Below are 22863 nucleotides of genomic sequence, written 5' to 3'. Positions count from 1 at the left end.
ACCATGGGTGAATTTGTGTGAATTCAGGCAGCACATCTGTGGGCCAAACAGGCTCCTATGAAATGTTCTTTTTTAAATACCTTTAATTATGTACAAAAACAGAAGTTTCAAACACACCTGAACCATACAAATTTTTTTTCAGTAACCAACAATATTTACAGACGCCATGCAGACACTCTTACAAGAGGCCTATCGTTTCCAACTGAAAGATGGAAATCACGTCATAGAAATGTCTAAAAATTATGTGCACAGTTTTTCTTTAAAAAGGAAAATCTTTCTTTTATTTGGGAATGACATCATTATTATCATCAAATCATCCAAACACAGACTTGTAAGACTTTTTTCCTCTTTAAAAAAACAAGAAAAAAAATTGTCGTCACTAAAACACCTTGTAAACCAGTTCCCATAAATAAACATTAGGTTGATAAAAAAAGAACCATTTGAATCTTTCACAATACAGGTGCATCACTGTAAATCTGTCTGACCTGCCCACACTGGTGCTCCACTGTTCAGGTATTGTACTCCCCTGTGTACATAGACACACCCTTGGGCTCCTCCATTCTGCTTCATTATAAGAAAAGCAAAAGCACATGCTCGATTTCAGATGGAAAAAATAAAAGTGACCTGTGGGTTGCACTGATTGTTTGATTTCAAACAATGTGTTTGAGCCAACTGTGATGATTTATTTATGATATATTTAACTGTGTAGATTGAGTAGTGAAAATCTTTTTATATATAATATTTAATTCATTTTTTATCGCTGTTGAGTTTTTTCCTGGAGGGTGAGGCACTCACAAAAATGAGCATGCTCATGGGTTCTGTCAACATTGTCCTCAAGGCCAACTGGATGCAATGTTTTGAGGTCTGAGTCTGTGGTTTTTCATCTAAAAAAGCTTCCATGTGGTTTTCTGTTCTTTGGGCTATTCTAAATGAAATGGTCACACATGTGCCCCCTAATGCACAGCAGACATGTTAAATTGTCCTGTCAAAAATCAAAGCAAAAAAATAAAATAAAAAATCCACTGGAGGACATGTGTTGGGGGTAGGGGGGACTTTACTTGCCGTTTGTACAGTATTCTACACTGCTTCTATTAATGCCTTATAAGTGGCAATAAAGGCATCTGCCGAATTCATAAATGCTACCAATAATATATCTTTAATCATCAACCTTTCAAACAGTACTTTAGCACTAAGCAAATATGTAAAAATGGATTGAGAAAAACCTCAAGACTCAATACTTACATAATATGCCAAACATTATGCACTATAAAATTTTAAGTATATTGTACAATTAAACACAGTTCTTCATTGGTATTGTCATGGTTACTGGCATATGCATGTAATTATGAACTCCGGTAAGGAAAACCGGTGCTGTGTGACCAGCAAATCAGCCATCCATTGTTCTCTCAACTGTCGCATGTTTAGAGAACAAGTGCCTTGTGGCAATAAAACCCTAAAATAAATTCTTTTTTTAAAATTCAAATCAAGTTGTACATATTGTAACAATAATGAAGAGGACAGCAGCTCCTGTTATTTTTATAGGGTTTTTGTAAGCCGTCGAAAAACGTCTTGAACAACACTAACTAAAATTTTGCACGTATGTTAATGATTCTTAGTGATACACTAAGGACAGTAAGCCTGTCCTTTCCAGACAAATAGCAGTCATGATAAAAGCTCCAGACTGAAATAGTCAATTATTTAGGCTTAAGACTGTTTTATATTATTTCTTGATTAGCCTTTTTCCTCCCCTCCAGTGTATATGCCTTTTCCGTCAGTGGATTTTATATTATGGGTGCTTTTGAAGATCTTCCACTGGGAGTGCAACTTCAAACAATGCACTTCACATCTGTTTTCATCTACAACACACCCCATGCATGTAAGAAGTACTGCATATCTAAAACATTTCAATGGTGAATCCTAGGTCTTTTTTTTATATATATTTATATATATATCTATGTATTTATATATTTATAGTTTTTATAAACTTGTAGTGATCCTATTCACCCAAGATAATTACAATATTTTATATTAGCAAATTTTTAAAGAGTGAAACATTTGCAAATGTCTTCTCTCATATATTTCTGAACAGAACAAAATAAATAAAAAACAAAAAAAGCTTTTGTACATAATTACATGGCATGAAGAAAGGTAGTGTTATACTTTCTTGGAACAGCCTTACTGAGCACATGAAAAGTAAAGACGTTTGTTGACTTTTGTTTAACGTACATCAAGGGAGTCATCTCTTCCTAATGAGCAGTGATCACTAACAGCTAAATTGGCAGCCAATCAATTTTTTTCAGTGATGGGGAAGGGAGGCTTTGCAACTTATCAACTGCTTTTGTGATTACAAGAAAAGTATTTTTCGAAGGGAAGGAACTATTAGTTCATATAGGTAATGGGTGACAGCACAGCTGACATGCTACAGGTTCCGAGAAACCTCACACTCCCACCATCAGTATTTCGTACCTCCCATCAGCCTTTTACGAACGCAGGGCAAGGGGTGCCCTACGCCGCTGATTCACTTACATTGTATTCCAACAAAAACAGCAAACAGTAAACAACGTAAAGTACAATTTGCCACAGTTATGTAAATATAAAAAAATACCCTGGCCTCTTAGAGGGTGGATTATTAAAAACAAAACAAAAAAAAACAAAGCAACTTCAGCACACATAAAGATGAAAATATAGAACCACACTTGTTATAAAATACATTTCCAAAGCGAGAAGCAGGTGGTAGAGCGGACTCCAACCAAGCCCCTGCAATTAAGGAAAGCAGCGGCCGGCTTCCACTGACCTCAGGTAAAAGTGAATTCTCCTTGCCAATATCGGTGCAGTTCCCGAAGTAGCACTGACACACACACACGCACACACACACACACACACACACGCAGTAATCTCTCAGCTTTCTTGTTCTTCTTTCGTTTTCTTTCTGTGTGCATCCTGTATTTTGGACTTTTTTTTTTGCTCTACATACACACAGTACAGTGCAGTGCGGTCCTTTGAGAGGCCATTAGGAGGGTGGGCGGGGCCAAGTGGGACGGGGGGAGGGGGGCTACATGTTATAGGCCACGTAAATGGGGTCGAGCTGGTCGGCCAGGAATCCATCCCGTAAGTGCATCCTCTGCTTCTCCCCGCGCGAGTTGATGGGGATGACCCCGATGTCCACCACTACCACCACCCCCACGATCAGGTAGTGCTCCTCTAGGACCACATTGGTTACCAAGGGAACCAGGTCCAGGGCTTCCTGCTCCGAGCCGTCCAGCTCCACCACCACCACAAGCAGGTTGGTCCAAGTAAACACTGCGCTGTAACAGAAGACCAAAGAGGCCTGTAAGAGCCCAGCACACGTTTATATGCATGCGCTCATTTTCTTTTCCACACTAGGTGGCAAAAAAGGGGGCAATGCTAGAAAAAGAACAATATATGTGTAGGCCAATGAAAGGTCAGGTATGTCCAGGGAAAAATTTTAATTAAAATATATTTTCTTGAAAGCAGTGAATTTATCGACCTGTTTTGTTTTTGGAAAACTTTATTCATTTAATTTTGTGGCACGGTCAAAATGCACTTCTCTGTGATTTCAAAGGAGAAACCCCGGCTTGACTGATGCATTTGTAGCTGTTTCACATTCTCATTTCAGTCTAGCTGGGTCATCGTTTTATCAGATATCAGGAGAATATCTAGCACTGGGCCATTAAAGCATGACAAAGCGCTGGATACTCTCCAGGTATTAGGTATATACTGTATAAATAACAAGCCTGGATGGTCTCAATGGCCTGTGCGCATTGTAATGTTCTTGTGTGCGTGCTTTGTGCTGTGCCACATTGGAAAACATTCTGGCCTGGCGCCAGAGGGCAGACGCACAGCACGCACCATTCTGTGATGCTCTTGTGGGTCCTGATCACCGAGGTCTCGATGTCGATTGGATGGTACCTCATGCCCCGCAGCTCCATGGCCTCATCCAGTGCACCCACCACGTAAAGGGCATCGTGCCTCTCTGGAGAAACATGCAGCAGGGCGTCAACCGCAATCTAAAGCCCGGGGTCCTGGGAGCCCCATTGTGTGCCATGGCTTTTTTTTTTACGTTTGGTTGGGTCGGTGGTTTTGTGAACTCTTCAGGGGATAACTTCTCTTGTTTTCTGCATGACTCCTTGTGTTCTGAGCACCCTGGATAACTTGTGTGTGCTGGCTGCACAGTGGTGAATTAAACCCACTGAGGGCAGGGCAGCAAGAATCACTGGCTATTTCAGCTGCATCTTGGGTCCCTACCTATTCCTACCAGTGTCATCTTGCTTTAGGGCAGTTATGGCATGCTTTATGGAATTATAGGGAGGTTAGTATCTACGACTTGGACCACATTTTTAGCTTGGCTAAAGTTAGCTTTACATGTGGTGCTTTACTGATGCTGCACTTCAACTTGATAGTCTGGGAATGTTTCTTAGCCTTATGTTTGTAAGCTCCAGCCCTATAACCCCTGGATGCACTTACGTTCTCTTAACATTTTAAGTGGCTCTGGGTGAAAGCCCCCCCCCCCCCCCCCCCCCCCCCCTTCTGAACTCACCTCCGCAGGCATCTGTGAGCTCTGTCCTCCGGAGGAAGCCCAGGTACCCGGTGCGGGCCCAGATAGTCTGGGTGTCCCCAAAACTGAGTCGCGAGTTGAAGTGATCCGACTGCAGTGACTCGTCACCATAGATGGTGAAGTAGCCACTGGCGTTGTGGCCACTGTGGACCCAGATCTGTGTGTGTTTGTGGTGGGGGTGGGGGAGGGGGTGTTGTATGGAGGAGAGATTTACTATTTTTAAGATGCAATGCAAGACATTTTCCAGCATAACAACACACAGTATGCTTACTTGGCCAAAACCCCACCCTAAATTCAGTTTCTGTTGCATTACATTTCTTAAAAAACCTGTCATGAAATTACAAGCATTCCTCATGCTAGCAATGCTAGATGATCCTGCACTTTTATTTTTAATCATAATGGTTTGTATGTGTGAAGAACTACAAACCCATGTGCAGGAGGAGGTCATGTTTCTTTTTATTTTATTACTGTTGTTGGTTGCCAAGGGCAACACAGCTTTTTGGGGGGCCTGCCTACCTCCTGAGAAAGTGCAAGAGGCGACAGGGACAAAGACAGCTGACTGAGGCATACTGCAGAGGAGCATCAAGCCCATTTTCCTAATTTTTAATCATTATTCAAGATGATTTTTATACCGTAGCAATATTGCATTTTTCGATTTCAACAATAATCTAACACGATTCCTTGAATGTAGCATTTAATAATATGGGAATGTGTACATATATAGCTCATGTGTAAATAGTTGCCCTGGCTGCTGAATGTGTAACAGCACTGTGTAATCTATAAGCCCACCTCTCCCAGGTGCGAGTCTCCCAGAGGACCCTTGGTTTCAGGGTTGGCGATGATGATTCTGACGCCGGGTAAAATCTGTGAGTGACACCGTAAAACAGAAAAATGTAGTAAGAACACAGACCCCAAAAAAGGTACTAAAAGGTCCATTAATCAAAGCGAAAAAACTGCGCACTTCTCTCCATACAGTTACTGTAGTATCACCAACAATGTTTTACCGCCTTCATCAGGGTGTACTGCTGAAACATGTAGGTGATTTTCAAATAAAAAATATTTTTAACTGCATGGAAAGAAGGGTGCGATTTTGACAATTTTGCATAGAATTCAGTTCCCCTTAAAAGTTATGGGTTCTGTACAAGTGCTCTCCATCTGCCAGAGGTTCAGACTCACCTTTCCTGACTCCATGAGGGGTAGACTGTGAGGGGACCCCCGCTCCACCAACCGAACCCTGGAGCCAAAGGAAGCACGCAGCTCAATGCAGGGACATCATTACTGGACATTAATACTGCAGCTATCATATCTGTCAGGCAGGGCAATGTTGCTGGAAGTAGCTTGGTAACGGTACATTTCAGCTTCGTTTATGGGGGTCTAGCCTTTTAAAGATGTGAAGAGCAGGGAAGAGCAGGGTTCGGCTCTCAGCTTCAGCAATTAAACCCTTTACCTCTCTGAAACTGTCACTGCTCTTATGGTAACTGTCCACAGACCGATCTCATTCTCAAAACAATTTGAGACGGGGACATTCAGTGACATCCATAGAGACATTCAATCAAACATGCTTAGACTGTGTGAGGGTAATTCAGTCGAACCCTCTGGATTAACCAGACGCCTTATCTCAATAAAATCTACTTTTCCCAGCATACTGAAATACAGTCAGAAGTTTGTGCCAATGAAAATTAGTCTTCATCAAATAATTGACATCACTGGTTGTGTTTCATTTTGTTTCATTTTCGGTTTTGTTTGAATACATTCAGAATGAATGCAAGTCAGAATGAAGCAACTTTTGGGTGAGGAATACGCTTCATCTTCATGAAGCATATGCACTCCGTTTTAACAACTCGCAAGCTACAGACCATGAACTACATCAAGGTTCCCACTCATTTTAGAAAATCATCCAGGACTTTTCAAGGACAATTTCCATGACTTAGACTTACAGACATGAAACATGGACAATGGTAGGCCAAAGCCGGTTGTGGACTGGGGGGGTGGAGGGTGGGGGGGCGGGGGTGCAATGTGCAAGTACCATAACCATTCAAAACTTTGTGCTACTGTGTAATCTCAGCAGCTAATAAAAATGAGAAAAGCAGAGAAAATACAGAAAAAATACATAAAAAATCTCAGCTCTAAATATACTGCTTAATAGCTTGACTTGTAGCCTAGCCTACAATTTTCCAGGACCTCACAAATATTTCCAGGACATTTTGTACATTTTCTCATTTTCCAGGTGTTTTCCATGACTTGGAAAACTAGTCGATAAATTTCCAGGTTTTCAAAGTTTTCCAGGACGAGTGGGAACCCTGTACATGTATGCCTGCTGAAAATGCTCCTTAATCATCATTCAACATATCAGAGTACCACCAAGTACCTGCTGAGCTATTCATTTATTGTATGGAATACATTTGTATGATTAATTAAACTAATAGCAGCCAAAATAGCTTTTACTCTGAAAAAAATATGACTCACCACTATTCGTTTCACTTCTCTTTGCTAATGCAAAAAACAATTTAATACATACCAACACCTCAAAATGTTAAAGACAAAACATTAAAAGACTACATAATTTAATAGCTTTATTCCAAAAATGCTACATGAATCAAATATGATGATATTCCTTCATTCACTAAATTATTTTTGAACTTCTTTAACTGTATTTTATTAAACAGCGATGATTGTGGTTGGAAAGAGGCAAACAAATTCTTTGCAAAGCTTCACCTCTCTATAAAAGCTCCTACCTCCAGCAAAAGGCACCACAATTCTCAGGCACACAACCTTCTCTTGCATTTTTCGGCCTCAGAATTTTAAGGCATGTTTGACTGAATACAAAACTTAAGTCTAAATGTACTTTACTGAATCTAGATGTTTCAGAGCAAGATCAGTGTGAATGGACCTGCCTGGGGTTCTCACTGAAGAGGAGCTCCTTAGCTCTCAGTAGGACTGGCTCAGTAGGAGTGTCCAAAGGGAAGACTCAGGCAGAATTCCCAGATCGATTCCCACTTCCACATAATTTCTGCCAAATTAATGAAATTAATGGCCAGACAATATGCCAACAGCCCCCAAACCACTGACCTACTGCAACAAATCATTAACCATGACACACAGCACACAGAGAACAGGCATACCTACCTAAAAGACTGAAGAGAATCAAAAGCTCCAATTTAGCATGGGCCGCGCTATCCAGATAATGACTTGTGTGACCTTCACATTAGAGCCCCTGAATTTTATACATATTACTGGTTTACTCCCAGTTAGCGCAAAATGTTGTTGTTAAGATTTACAGTGTTGCAGGGAGGTCATGCAAGGTTGTGGTTGTTGCAATGTTCTTACCATATTTATTTCATTACCACCCCCAAACCATCCACAATGCTCCAGCTACGTGATAAATATGTCCTGATCAGGCTTGTACTTTCCCCTCCACAGGTCAAGACTTTAAAAAAGTATTTGCAACCCAACAAAATCACATTCCACATGCAAAAATTTTTAGAAATGTAATTTGGTGAGAGGGTCTGTATAGGTTTAGGTTAAATGCTCTTCCCAAGAATGCAACAGTAGTGCCTCATTCTAATTAACAAGCAACCTTCCAGCTTTTCCTGTAAAAGCCCACTAAAAATCTCACAGCTGGGATTCAAATGCTGCCTGTAGTCTAATGGAGAATCAGGAACACACCCTCCAAACAGCATGCACACAAAAAGCAATACTGGAATAAAGGAATGGAAAAAACTGGAACAGCAAAAATACTCATATTATCAGTTCTCAATGTACCGCATACAGGATTAATGAACTGTCTGTTGACCTTAAAAACAAGAGAGCAGAAGGACTGCACATGAAGACCCCCATTTACTCACTTACTCATTTCTGAGAATAACTCAATGCCACCTGGGAAGTAAGCAGAATGAGTAAGTTAAATCTAAGTGAATCAGGGATTTGTATTCCACAACGCATTTTTCTGTGGCTATGGTTTCCCCATTGCCACTGCCATCAGAGCTCATGTTTTCCATGCTTGGAGTCACAGCAGTGATCCTGAATATTAAAATGGTGTGATGTACAAACCGTGTTGTTTTTTTTCCAGGCAGTCCGCTGTTTAACCTATTTTTGAGCTTCACTGATATATGTAGTTTTATCCTCTGTCCAGCACAATCAGCATTCCATCTTCTGTGCTTTGAACTGATTCACAGCACTTACCTGTAGTTTGACTGGATTGACTGCATTCAAGTGTGATTTTGATTGATGGGCAGTACTTATCTGTGATTTGTACAGACTGACAGGTATCATTCACTGTTTTTTTGGATTCACTGATAGCTCTTACCCACCAGGGTACAGACTGATACAGAAAGAAATTCACTTCTCTATGGTTTGGGTACATTGAAATTGTTCACCTTTGAATTGACTGACGGTTTTTACTCACCTGTCGTGTCTCAGGGCACTCATGTCCACATATACAGTGGTTGGGTCAGGTCCAGATGTGCCCTGAAAGCATGATATTCCACAGTAAGCACAACATGGCATGAGTTAGCACAAGTTTGAGAGCACAGAATACTGCCTCGCTAGTCAAAATGGGAGCTTCATCACTCTCAGGCATACTGATGCTTGTCAATGCTTTGTCCTTCGAGAAACCCCAATGGGTGGAGCTATTGTACTGCAGACGGCCAATCACTGACTCATACTACATGAACCTGTCCAACGACTTTGATGTCCACAGGTAAAAAATACAATTGGTTAAAATAAGTCAGCTGGTGATAAGACATGGTAGTTTTGTACAAAGCCTCAGTCTCCCATCACTAGATCTATCCTCCAAACAGGGACTGTGTGTGAATAAGAGGACTCAAGGAGATACCAAACTATCCATCTTCAAGGCACACAGGTCCCATTAGAAAAAATAAAATTCTGCTGGGGTGTATAACAAATCTACAGATGTGAAGCTGGAAACACTGTACGATAAACAAACAGAAACAAAAGACAATAACGGTTTGACTACACCAGAACCAAGTGTGCCTTCACATAGACATTTTAATGGAAGAGGAAAATTCACAATCACAGAAATACAACATGTGAGGCAGTAGGGGTGGGGGTTTGAGCTGCTGATGCGCTCAGAGTAGCAGTGGCCTTCACAATGCTCTCCTGGAATCAGTAGAGCCAAGGCCACTAGAATCAGGAGTGCACTCAGACTCAGATTCTGCAGACCAAAGACTAGTTTCTATCTGGAAAGGCACACTTTTCCGGCAGACTATACTGCTTAGTTTTCTTTTTTGATAATTCTAAATAGCTTGCTCATTGATAGTCCAGTTCCTAAAACATAAAACTACAGAATGGTTATCCCCCCCACCCAAACAAAAAACACGAACTTTATAGCAGTGGCGCCCAATCATGTGCCACGGAGGGCCAAGAGTATGGAGGTTTCATTCCAATCAATCACTTTACCAGCTGATTTCCCTAATTTGTTCCCTCAAAGGTGTGTTAATTTGCAAAATCGGGAGGTGAACTGATTGGTTGGAATAAGAACCTGCATACTCTCGCACCTCCATGGCACATTATTGGGCATCACTGCTTTATAAAGTATATAGGCAGAATCGTGTACTGTGTACACAAGTATACAGCCCTGGGAGGAAATACAGTTAAATATATAAACAAGTTAACATACAAGCAGTAGTGATTTTTGACCACTTGGATGTTTTAACAATGAGAATTTGGCTAAAATTCCTTAAGTATCTAAACATTACATTGATTCATGTTTCCATTTCCTTGTGTCACCGACAAGAGCTCTTTGGTTTGACTGTTGTATATAAAATTATGATTATTAATCTCTTACCACAGTCCTGTCTCTTTTTTTCCCTCAAGACCTTTTTGAATATGGTGTTTTCAAACACCTCTCAAGGGTGGATATTCAATAGACAGCCCTCTTTGCAGTCATTGAGGAGCTCCACTCTGCAAAGGAGGCTTTTCACTCCCATTCTGATCTTTAGAGAGTTCTCTGCAGCACCTGACTCAATTTACCACCAGCTCCTCCAGTCTTCCCTGACTAAGTTTGGGATCTGTGGCCCAATTCTTAAAAGGATTGCTGATGTTCTTTTTTCTTTTTTTCCAGGTTGAGGGTATGCAGTTGACACCTCAAAACCTCTCTATAGGAGTCCCCCAGGGTTTGATCCTTGGACCTCTCCTCTTCTTTCTCTTTCCAAGACTCTTGGTTCTGTGATCTCCCCAATGGTCTTATCACTGCTTATAAACACACCTATTCTCTCTTTCCCTCCCTTCAGTGCACTGTTCCATGACATGAGCTAGATGGGGAACCATTGCCTGAAGCTCAACTTGACTGAAACTGAGATGCTATACTTCTTGGCTAATTCCTCCACCTTGCTTGGCGTTCCACTCAGTCTGGAGGGCACCACTGTGTTGACCTCTTCATTTTCTAGGAATCTCTATGTGGTACAGAATGCATGTCCAATTGGACTCAGATTGGGTGAATGACTTTGTCAAGAATCTTACTGTTTTTGTATTTGAAAAAGTCCATTGTTGTTTCAGCAGTATATTTGGGATCATTGTCTTACTGTAGGATGAAGGGCCATCCAATGAGTTTGGAGGCATTTGCTCAAACTTGAGCAGATAAGATGCTTCTACTTCAGATTTCATTCTGCTGCTGTTATCAGCAGTTACATCATCAATGAACACAAGTGAGCCAGTACCTGTAGCAGCCATACATGCGTAAACCATAGCGCCCCCACCACCATGTTTCACAGATAAGAGGGGTGCTTTGGATCTTGGGAAGTTCACTTTGGCCGCCACACTTTGCTCTTATGGGTTCTTCTTCATTATAGTGAGAATTCTTTTGTCATCAACTGTAGAGGTCTTCTTACCCTACCAGGCCCTTGGCGATTACTGAGCTCACCAATGCTCTCTTTCTTCTTAATACAGTTGATTACAGTAAGTCTAAGGTTTGGAATGTTGACAAATGCCAATAACAGACTCCAAAGGCAAACAAAAGCCTAGAATCAAGATGAGATACATTACATGTCCCCCAGTACGGTCTCACAAGGCGAACAGGTCTGGGGTGAGGACCCAGACGAACAAGATCCAATCAACCCCTAACTATAGCGAACAAATACAAAACTAAGTTTACCCTGTCCGGAATAGGGTTACTGGGATCTATCCCTGGAGCCAGGCCTGGGGGTGGTGTCCACAGGCGAGTGCCTGGTGGCCGGGCAGCCCATGTATCTCGGCCAGGCCAGCCCGAAAAGACTACGTGAGAAAACCGACCCACCACCCACAAGGTTCAGGGTAGGAGTCGGTGCAATGCCCATCTGCATGTGGCAGAGAGGAAAACTTTGACTGTTATTTGTGCTTATGCACCTAATAGCAGTTCAAAGTATTCAGCCTTCTTGGAGAATGTGGGAGGGGTGCTGGACAAGGCCCCACCTACTGACTCCATTGTCCTACTTGAAGACTTCAATGCTCACATTGGCAATGATTTCAACTCTTACCTCCGAGAGAGCTTTTCCTGTATCCCGGAGGAGGTTGGGGACATGGAGTCTGAATGGACCCTGTTCAAAACCTCTATTGTGGAAGCTGCTGCTAGAGGTTGGTGTCAAAAGCTGGTCGGTGCATGTCCTGGCGGCAACCCAAGGACCCGTTGGTGGACTTCAGTGGTGACGGAGGCTGTCAAAATGAAGAAAGAGGCATTCCAGGCTTGGCTGGCTCTGGGAACGTCTGATTCAGCAGACAGGTACCGACAGGTGAGAAAGGCAGCAGCTGCGGCAGTGGCAGAAGCAAAAGCCAGGGCAAGGGAGAAGTTTGGAGAGGCCTTAGAGAAGGACTTTTGGTCGACCCCAAAGTGGTTCTGGAAAACCATTTGGCACCTCAGAAGGGGAAAGCGGAACACCGTTCAGGCTGTTGTCAGTAGGAATGGTGAAACTCTGACTTCAACTGGGGATATTGTCGAAAAGTGGAAGGAACACTTTGAGGACCTCCTGAATCCGACAGACACAACCTCCTTTTTGGAGGCGAGCTGGAGCAATCCAGGGGGGTTAGAGTCCATCTCTGTGGCAGAAGTCACTGGGGTAGTTGGAGAGCTCCTCAGTGGAAGAGATGGATGAGATTCGTCCAGAAACGTTGAAGGCTCTGGATGTTGGTGGTGTGTCTTGGCTGACACAAATCCTCAATGTCACGTGGAAGTCGGGAACAGGAGTGGCAGACCGGGGTGGTGGTCCCCATTTTTAAGAAAGGGGACCAGAGGGTGTGTTCCAATTATCGGGGAATCACACTCCTATGCCAAGGTGCTGGAAAGGAGGCTTCGGCCGATAGTTGAACCTCAGATTCAGAGTTTGCTTATCCATGTATTTTGTTGATTTGGAGTAGGTATATGACCGTGTTCCCTGGGGTAGCTTGTGGGAGGTGCTGCGGGAGTATAGGGTGCTGGGGTCGCTGTTGCGTGCCATTCAGTCCCTGTATACTCGGAGCGAAAGCTGTGTTCACATTCTCGGCATTAAGTCAAGCTTGTTCAGAGTGGGTGTCGGACTCTGCCAAGGGTGCACTTTGTCTCTTCTCCTGTTCGTGATATTCATGGACAGGATTTCAAGGCGCAGCCTAGGTATGGAGTGTGTCCAGTTTGGGGACAATGGAGTGGCATCTCTGCTGTTTGCAGATGACGTCGTTCTCTTAGCCTCATCATACTGTGACCTTCGATGCACACTAGAGCGGTTTGCAGCTAGTGTGATGTGGTCGGGATGAGGATCAGCACCTCCAGGTCAAGTCTGTGGCTATGGTCCTCCCCCAGAAAAAGATGGTTTGCCCTCTTCAAGGAAGGGAGGAGCAACTGCCCCAGGTGGAGGAGTTCAAGTATCTTGGGGTCTCATTCACGAGTGAGGGAAAAAGGGATTCAGAGATCGACAGCCATCTAGGTGCAGCAGCTGCAGTAATGCGGGCATTGTATCAGACAGTGGTGGTGAAGAACAACTAAGCCGAAAGGCAAAGCTCTAAATTTACCACTCGATCTTCCTCCCTACTCTCACCTATGGTCATGAGCTATGGGTAGTGACCGAAAGAGTGAGATCGTGAATACAAGCGGCCAAAATGGGGTTTCTCTGTAGGGTGGTAGGGCTTACTCTCCTTGATAGGGTGAGGAGCTCAGCTATCCGGGAGGACCTCAGAGTAGAACCGCTGCTCCTCCGCATTGAAAAGAGTCAGCTGAGGTGGTTCGGGTAAGGATGCCTGGGCACCCCCCTCTGGAGGTGTTCTGGGCTCAGCCACCGGGGAGGAGACCCAGGGGTAGACCTGGAGGGATTATAATCAAAGGCTAGCCTGGGATAGCCTTGGGATCCACCAGGATGAGTTAGTGGAAGTTGCTGGGGAGAGGGACGCCTGGGCTGCTCTGCTTGCCCCTTTGCCACCGCAACCCTGGATTAAGCAGTTTAGAGAATGAATGGATGGATGGATGGATGGATGTTTGGATTTCCATTAATATTTAGGAAATAAACAATTCATACCACCCAATTCAGTTCTCCTCATTTACTGTTTTCTCTATTTAATCTTTTCTGCAGGTGGCACTGCACTGAAAACGAACCTAGTTTTAGCCTATATTTACTTGTAAGGGCATCCAGATGGGGATGCAGCACCTGCAGATTTTACCCAAGGCTTTGCTCTCTCACATGCAAGTATAGACATCTCTCTGTGTGCCATTCTAGTTGATTATACGTTGGCTTTTGTGACTTTTTCTGATGCTGTCCACTTTTCTAAGTCTTTCTGGATAAGGACATCTGCCAAATAATCATAACGCCATGAGCAATTAGTTTTTCTTTGGGAATGAATTTGACCTTAAAAAATGGACTGTGCTGTAGGATACAAGTTGTCTCTTTGTTGCTCAGGAAAAGAGTAGCTGCAAAGTGATTGTAATTTAATTTTGATAATGTAATTCAATCATTTTATCTTAATATATTTACAGGATGTGAGGTGAGAGTCCACAGCTGTGTTTACCAAATAGAGTTACCACAAACAAAGGGAAGGTAAATTAACAAAATGTACAGTAACCAGACACACAGGTACAAATAAAACAGATCAGCACTTATTATTGTATCTGTTGCTACTGAACCCGTGTTCAGCAGTTGTCTACGATCATGAAAATGCACTTTTTGTACGTCGCTTTGGATAAAAGCGTCTGCTAAATGAATGTAATGAATGTAATGAATACTGACTGAACATGTGCTGTTAAGTTAAAGTTCCATTACTTTGTTCACTCTCTCAGTTCTCTATCAAATGCTTTATAACAGAGAAGAAAATACAACATTAAAATGGTCTGAATGTAGGGCTGCTGGCTGGCTCATCCTGTTAAGGCACTGTTTCAGTCCATGGCTGGAACCCACGGTCTGGTACTGAATCCAGACCAGGCCAGTGCCAACAATGTAAATATTTTAAAAGCATGAGATTTTCAGGAGTTTTGACATTTCTGTTTGTTCAGTCATAATTAACACATAATTAAAAGCACATTTTGCTATGTAAGCCCAATGTAAGACTGCTATATGCAACCACTAAAATTAGATGACAAAAATCAATATAAGGTCATAAATTGTAAGCTATCACTTCAGAAATGGGCACTGAACTTTAGCAATGTTCAAAAATACTCACCCACTTTTTCTTTAATCCCCAATTTGGAAACACTAATTCAAAAGCCTTTCAAAATCACAACTGTTTAATCCACCCTGATGCCCTGTGTAACTGAAGCACTTGAAAGTTTTTATTTTAAAGCACTTGAAAGTTTTAGTTTATTTACTATTAATTGTCACACCTCTGATCTTCTGCTCTTGAAGTTATAATGAAATGGCAAACGTGGACTGTTGAAAAGTGAACTTTGAACATATATTACACTGAATGCATGTTCTCTTAGAGAGACAAAACTCAATTTAAAATCTTATCTTCTGCTCTTCAGCTGATCTGCTCCTCAGACGAATTAACCCATGAGCCAATGACTATTTTCCACAGCGCAGTCCACAGAGTGCTACCAGAGGAATCTAGCACTGCGTTGTGGAGAGGCTTAAATCACCAATGACAACTGGAAGCCTGTGGACTCTAAGACTGGAGTGGACTCTAGCCTGTGGACTCTAAGACTGGAGTGAGTGGAGTGGCTCTGCTTTTTCCACAAACACAAAATGTCTGCTTTTCTCGCTTAGGTTTAATATAATGGCACAAAGTGCAATCTTTTAAACTCCTTAAAGAAATTAAGAAAATAAATCTCAAGTCCACAATCCTAAAATTCAAACACAGTTATTTTAAACACATTTTTTTTTTGCATTGCATAGAACAACCTCCCCAAGAATCAAGTAAAAAAGCACCAAGCCCTGCCATTGCCCCATGACATCACACATACCCAGCGCCAGCCGAACCAGTCACCAGAGAAGAAGAGCACCTGAGCCACAAGTGCAGATCTGACTCCCTCATCAGGACAGAATGGGGAGTGAAACGACAAAAAAAAAAAAAAAAACCTCTACAGAAAACTACAGCCAACCAAAGGGGCATGTTAATGGGACTACAGCTGGAGGTCTACAAACAGCTAATTAAACTGATTGATCAGGTCCACAAATAATTCTGCCCAGGATTTAGGATTCCCAAAACAGTTTTGCATCTTTGCTCTCCAAGTCGCCTCAACAATTCAACCTATCCTCTTATTCAATGAATTCCCTGAAGGGGCCTTGCAGAAAGAACATTCTTGTCTTATCATTTGTAAAAGAAAAGCAGGATTTACATGCATTATCTCAGCTTAGATATTGATGAATATTTCTTAACTTTTAGTGTTAAAATAATGGGAACAACTAATATATATATACATTTCTTTCATAAATAGAGGAATCCCCATAGTAGCCAAGGAAAACATTAGGTTTCAGCATACCATTCTGTGCAAACCAATGTAGTCACAAAATGCATGAATAACTAACCAGAGTTATACAAGAACATATACACTGAGAGCCTCCCTAAAAACTGGTGACCCACACACAGGTATACCACCAAGCACTGGGAGCCACTGCTGGAACAAAACATATACGATAAATTATCGCACTGTAAGTAGATCCGTTCTTGTGGAGCAGAGCTAAAGATTACCACACCAAAGCTCTTCCATTTTCATCAAAATAGTTTGAGCCCAAAAATTCACAACTACATCATACCACTATCCAATATAATTAGCATCTTTCTTCCCATTTCTCTCTCTATCTCTTTCATTTGAGCTATCACTTACTGCTACATAGCGCTCACATCTGCACTTACAAAGTACCATCAAAGTCCAGACACACTTACAGTGAATTTATCTCACAAATATCCCTATACTTACTGCATTCACAGTCAGTTAAATTGAATACCTTCATTTCTGATTTTGTTTAAGGGTAACAAGTACATTGTAGTGGTTCCCAAACCTGCTCACAGGTGCATACCAGCTGAACATTCAAGCAAGCTCTCGTCCCTCTGGGGAAAGACTAAATGGACACCATGTTATCACACAGGGAGCCTTAGATAGGGGCCAGCAACTCATAGTTACAGGGAATTAATTAATTTAGTTCAAGTGAAATATGATGATGATCAATATTTCAGTCCAGCGTCAGTCATCAAATTCAACAGAAGAGGAAAACATGTACACTAAAATGACATCAAGTTACATTAATTTAGCAGATGCTCTCATCCAGAGCGATTGAATTAGTACAACAACTTACAGTCTAAAGCCGCAGCAAAGTCAGCCCATACAGCACAGAAAAGGTTTTTATTTTGATTTCCGTGAGGAGCCAAATTCTACATTCCTCTTCTTTATAGAGGGTATGCACATGACGTCACAGTAGGTGGAAGTCACTGTGGTTACACCCACTGAGTGGCAGAAAGACTACTGAGTGACAGCGTTAAGCTTGAATGCCGTGAAAACACAAAAAACACATCTAAAATGGGAAAGAGCTGTTGTGCGATTGACTGTACAAATAGATTCTACAAGAAATCGGAGCTATCTTTTTGACAGACTGCCGAAAGCTAAAGAAAAGAGAAGCAAATGGATCGCTGCAATTCGCAGAAACAACTGGAATCCAGGCACCGAAACGTGGATTTGCGGTTGTCATTTTGTGTCAGGTATGCTGGATTTTTGGGTAAAATCATACCTTAAGTTATGCAGGCTACTGTACTGACTACTCATCAATTAAATATTTAGCATCTTTCATTTATATTCTGTGTAACTGTAAAGTTTTTGTCAGCATTTATTAAAAAACATCCATGATGATGAGCCTTGTGTTCTACAAACAAAGGGGGGATGGTTAGATAGTATTAGCTAGCCAAGCATATAAATTATTAAGGTATGATTTTACCCAAAATCCAACATACCTGACACAAAATAACAACCGCAAATCCACGTTTCGGTGCCTGGATTCGAGTTGTTTCTGCGAATTGCAGCGATGCATCACTTCTTTTTTTTTTTAGCTTACAGCAGTCTGTAAAAAGATAGCTCCAATTTCTTGTTGAATGTCCATGGACCACTGGTTCTTTGGTAAGTTGTAAGGATCACTGTCGAGTCCAACTGCCTTTAATTTAAGCAGATAATCGTTTGTTTTACTCCCGGTTTTGCAGTTTCCTATACTAAAGGCAGCCATGTGGCAGCATGTTTTGCCACTCAGTCCTGACTGAGGGGGCATATTCCGGTGGGAAAGTGACGTCAATGCATACCCTCTATTGGACTGTTAATTACATCACAGGTGTCCAATTAAGTCTCTCCCACATGCTATGAGTCCCTATAGCCCCCCTTGCTTTTGATTTCCCTCAGGCAGACACTATCAAAGTAGGCTTAAAGAAGGTGGGATTTAATGTATACACGTGTTGGAAGCCAAACCGGCATTCAGTAGTTACCCTTTTTTACCATTAAATAAACCTGAGCTAGGCTAAGTCCTGTACTAGGCTTGTGCCCTCTGCTCCCCCCTTTGGCTGGAGGTCAGCATTGGAGGGGTGGAGTGGTTAATTGGGGAACTGGGAAATACCCTACCTGTTCGAGAGGTTTCCCAAGCCTGTGTGGCTACAGCAGCAGAAACAGGATGGAAAAAAATGGAAGGGGTGGGGAGGGCAGGGGTGCCAAGACAAGGGTATGCATGAGAAATGAGGATGGGGATGCAAAAAAGGCAGGAAAAAAACAACAAACAAAATAAAACAAAACAAACAAAAAATGTCAAATACGTAAATGGCAAAGAAAATAAAACACAAAAATAATATGGACTGCAAAATTATATACAGCCTTTTTTCTTGGCAAAATGGCTAAAATCAAATGCAAACAAACTCGGTTGTAAAAACATATTTGAGAAAGACACCTGCCACAGCAGTTCCAGCAGTTATTCTGTCCTAGAGACTGATTCTACTTTTATGAAATGTAGCTCCTTCACATCGTATTCCCTGCATTTTAAACATGGTATCAGCAGTCCAATCCAAATGCTTTGTCACGCTGAACCATTTGTAAAAAAAAGAAAGAAAAAAAAGCTGCTATTTTATTACCACACTCATCCAGTAATAAACCCCTCACTTCCACACACAAAGGAATTTAAATCCTGAAACAATTAAACATGAAATAAAAGGCCCTTGAGAAGGAACTTAAATCAAAGTGTGAAATAAAAACTGATGATGTAACTGAAGCCCACCTATCCATAAATTTTGATGTGAACCTGCTACTTGGGAGAGGGTTTGAACAGTGACACCTACAGGCAGAGTGTCTGTACTGAGACAGCACACATTCCCTGATGCTGATCGGCCAGTTCTTTGCATTTTGGTTTTCCTGAAAAACACACCCTGCAGGAGTATGGTGCCATTGATCTGGCAATCCAACTGACTGCTTGGAAAAACACAGTCCAGCTGTCAAACACACACACTAGCTTTCATATACTATGCTCACACATACACCCACACACAGATAGACATGCGCACACACACACACAGACAGACATGCACACACACACACATGACGGGGGAGGGGCTGACCTGCAAACAGATGGCCAGGTTGACCCTGCAGCCAAAGGAGGTGCTGACAGCCCGGGGATGGAGCCCCAGGTCCTTGAAGAGTTTGGCGAAAGACTGGGTCAGGGCTATCCTGGGCCGCTCCTCTGCCACCACCACGCAGGTCCTGACCCGGGACAAGTCCAGGCCTCGGGCCTGTGGGAGAGAGAGAACTCGGTGTGAGCCTGAAAACAGTGGCAGGCTCCAAAATGTCTCACACTTCTCTGCATGCCCAGTCAACACAACCATTTGGATTTAGGACAGTAAATTTTCCTTCACCATATACAATGGTGTACAACTAAAGGATCTCTAAAACCGGCACGTCTACACACTTACCTTTTCTCATGTTTACCAGGTTAGCCTACTTGTGATTCTGTTAGCCAAAGAGGAGCTGAGCATGTACCAATGATCATAAGAATGATGACTGCAGTGGTGAGGAGAACATGCCATTCAGCCCATCTAGGCTCGTCACCTGAAGTCAACAAGGGGCCCACAACTGATAGCTTTGGTGTTGGTAAAATATCCCCATGGATGAAACTTTGTTGACTACATATGAAAAACAGCCTTTGAAATAAACAAATGTGTCGGCCAAGTCTTTTGAATCAGAAATAACAGAGGCTGCTTTGATTTTAATTAGGGTCACGAAGAGTGCTAATTTCCCTGTGTGCACATCTGTTCAGGCATCTAGGACACACCAGATGCAAGTGCAGTGGCTGTGCCCACAACAGCATTTCACCTGAAAAATTAAATAATCTTTCAGCTGCAAACAAAGTGAAGGGCACAGAAACGAGAGACAATATACAATAAATGAATAAATAAATAAAATTTGTTCTCTTTCAGTCAAAATGAAGCCACAGATGCAGGTGATTTTAACCAAGGACAAAGTGGGCAAAGAGATTTAAGAAAAGAGAAATTTTGAGATCATTTCATCCAGCTCTGGAGGGTGAGTGTGAAAAACACCCATTGATTCCTTGCTCTTTGTAGCCCTGGTAAATCTAAATGGAGTTAGTATAACACAATGAAGATCTTTTTAAAGCTGTCTGCCCAAAGGAATTCACAGCCTTTCTACAACAGCTCCACTGCAGTAAATAATTACCCAGCTAAAGTCCCACTTCATTAAAGTGATATATATACACACTCACAGTTATTGCTTCAAAGCTAAAAGCAACTGTTCATGTGACTAAAAGAGAGTGCCGTCGCAAGGGCATTTAAGCAACAGCTTTTAAATGGCATTGTTTCACAACAGCATTCCTCCTCCTTTGCTCATATCGGTATTTCTGCACATACGGTGGTATCTTGAAAATATTAATGTATTTTACAGGAGGGCATTGGGATGCAGCGTAATGTTTTGATGAGTGTAGTTTAACAATATTCAAGGGTGACTTTCAAGGGTGACCTTCAAACAATTTAAGGGTGGGCTTATTGTTGCTGTTGTGGGCCATTATGAGTGCAGCTAATAGTAGCTTTATAAGCGTAATTTATGGGGCATAGGTTAAATGAGTTAGGGGGTATAGCTTAAAGCAGTTAGGGGGTGTAGGTTCAATGAGTTAGGCGGTGTAGCTTAAAGGAGTTAGGGGGTGTTTAGGTTAAAGGGGTTAGGGGGTGTTTAGGTTAAAGGTGTTAGGGGGTGTTTAGGTTAAAGGGGTTAGGGGGTGTAAGCTAAAGGACTTTGGGGGTGTTTAGGTTTAAGTAGTTAGGAGGTGTAGGTTAGAGGAGTTAAGAGGTGAAGGTTAAAGGGGTTAGAGGGTGTAGATTAAAGGAGTTAGGGGGTGTAGGTTAGAGGAGTTAGGTGTAGTTACAAAGCACTCCGGTACCTTGAGTGATTCGGTCTGCAGACCCAGCCCCTTGGTGCAGAGCTCCATGACCGAGTAGGAGCAGAAAGTGTCCCGCACCCTGTACTGACTGACAGCCAGAAGCCACAGCGCCGGGTTCACCTCTAGCTCCGAGGGTGGGATCAGGATGGACTGGTGCCCTGAGTACACACTTTATAAAAGGAAGAGAGATGTCAGGATACACACTGCTGTCCCGAGTAGACACTACACAAGAGGGAGAGAGACTTCATGGTACACACTACTGTCCAGAGTACACACTTCACGAGAGAGAGAGAGAGTGAGGACAAAATTTAAGAGAGATGCTTGTTAACCCTGTGTAAGTACATTCTAAACTAACATGTCATGATAAGTTGGGATAAGTGGGTTACATCAAGTAGAGACCTCTTCTTTCACCCATCACATAAAAGTAGAATCCCTTACATATATCTCATGTCATCAATCTATCTTAAAATGTCCTTGCGATATTTTGTGCATTGGCAAGATTAAAAGGCTTTTGAAAATTCATATTGAAAAACTGCAGAAATTATCTCCAGTCTCCAGGAGCCAGGCACTTTTATATTGCTACCATATGGTAGCTCTAATCAAACAAAAGGGAATAGAGAAAGTCTCCTAGCCATACTGGGGCAGTGACATTAATTACCTGCCGTTAAACTGACAGGAATATTGGATTCGGTATTTGGGTACGGTATCTCAATGAAGAGGTCTTAATCAAGAACTTGGCTTACACCCTTTTATACTGTTGCAGCCTGTCGCAGTCAGCCCTGGCTCCTATGCCCTTTTCTTTTCTGTTTTATAATTATATTTGGCTTTGGGAATTATTTCCATGATACAGTATATACATGTGTATCCATTATGTAATCAGAGCAATTCATGTTTCAGCATGTTCTATTGGTCACAACAACCACACACTGAACACAGGTGCTATGATTGTCACCAAATGAATGTACAGTACTTCAGTCACCAATCAAATTTATACTGCTGTTTTAAATATGCTGTACCCCCATTTGCTGTTCCACCACTGTCGTGAGAAAGGCTCTGCTGACACTAAAACTTATAAATTATAATAAATACTACAAGCTACTTTAATTTTTTAATGTGCTCTCTAGTTTTTTTGCTTGCTACACTCCTCTTTGATCATTGATTGAGACAGTCAGGAATTTCTGAAGTGCTCCTGTTAATCAGTGCTTGCTGCAAGGAAGTCTTGTTTTTTTAGTGCACCATTTTATGCAAAAAACCTATTAAGCAGTACATAAAACACTCTGGGTTTTTATTTCAAAAGGTATGGTATTACCTTTTTTAAATAAAAAGAGCGTGTGTATATTCATGTCACAGTAATATACACAATGCTGAAAATTCACAAAGCCTACAGATTTCCCCCTAGGCAGGCCTACTGTGTCTAAAACGGGCTCCCTCACAGCTAATGTGTCTGCTTTTGTCAATCCCTTTTTCAGCCTTATGTTACATCCCTCCCTTCCTATA

The 22863-nt window shown here is 42.0% G+C and overlaps 1 protein-coding gene across 7 annotated transcripts in view; it reads right to left on the bottom strand.

The window, feature by feature from the left end:
• Positions 1-252: 252 nt before the first annotated feature.
• Positions 253-22863, bottom strand: part of LOC118225360 (disco-interacting protein 2 homolog C-like) — a 171071-nt gene continuing 148460 nt past the window's right edge. For 4 of the 7 annotated variants that reach the window (XM_035413619.1, XM_035413620.1, XM_035413623.1 and 1 more), the window contains exons 31-39: positions 21367-21535; positions 19538-19708; positions 18558-18587; positions 8982-9043; positions 5753-5810; positions 5366-5440; positions 4559-4733; positions 3871-3994; positions 253-3305 (exon numbers count right to left, since the gene is read on the bottom strand). In XM_035413619.1, coding sequence (XP_035269510.1) covers positions 3053-3305; positions 3871-3994; positions 4559-4733; positions 5366-5440; positions 5753-5810; positions 8982-9043; positions 18558-18587; positions 19538-19708; positions 21367-21535 — 1117 coding nt within the window. In that variant the 3' untranslated portion in view covers positions 253-3052. The remainder of the gene's footprint in view (positions 3306-3870; positions 3995-4558; positions 4734-5365; positions 5441-5752; positions 5811-8981; positions 9044-18557; positions 18588-19537; positions 19709-21366; positions 21536-22863) is intronic. The other 3 variants (XM_035413621.1, XM_035413622.1, XM_035413625.1) reach the window with 1 other exon arrangement.

Source organism: Anguilla anguilla, chromosome 4, assembly GCF_013347855.1.
Source record: "Anguilla anguilla isolate fAngAng1 chromosome 4, fAngAng1.pri, whole genome shotgun sequence".
NCBI lineage: Eukaryota > Metazoa > Chordata > Actinopteri > Anguilliformes > Anguillidae > Anguilla > Anguilla anguilla.
Note: the sequence above shows the minus strand (reverse complement) of the source record. Positions and strands in the feature narration are given on the sequence as shown.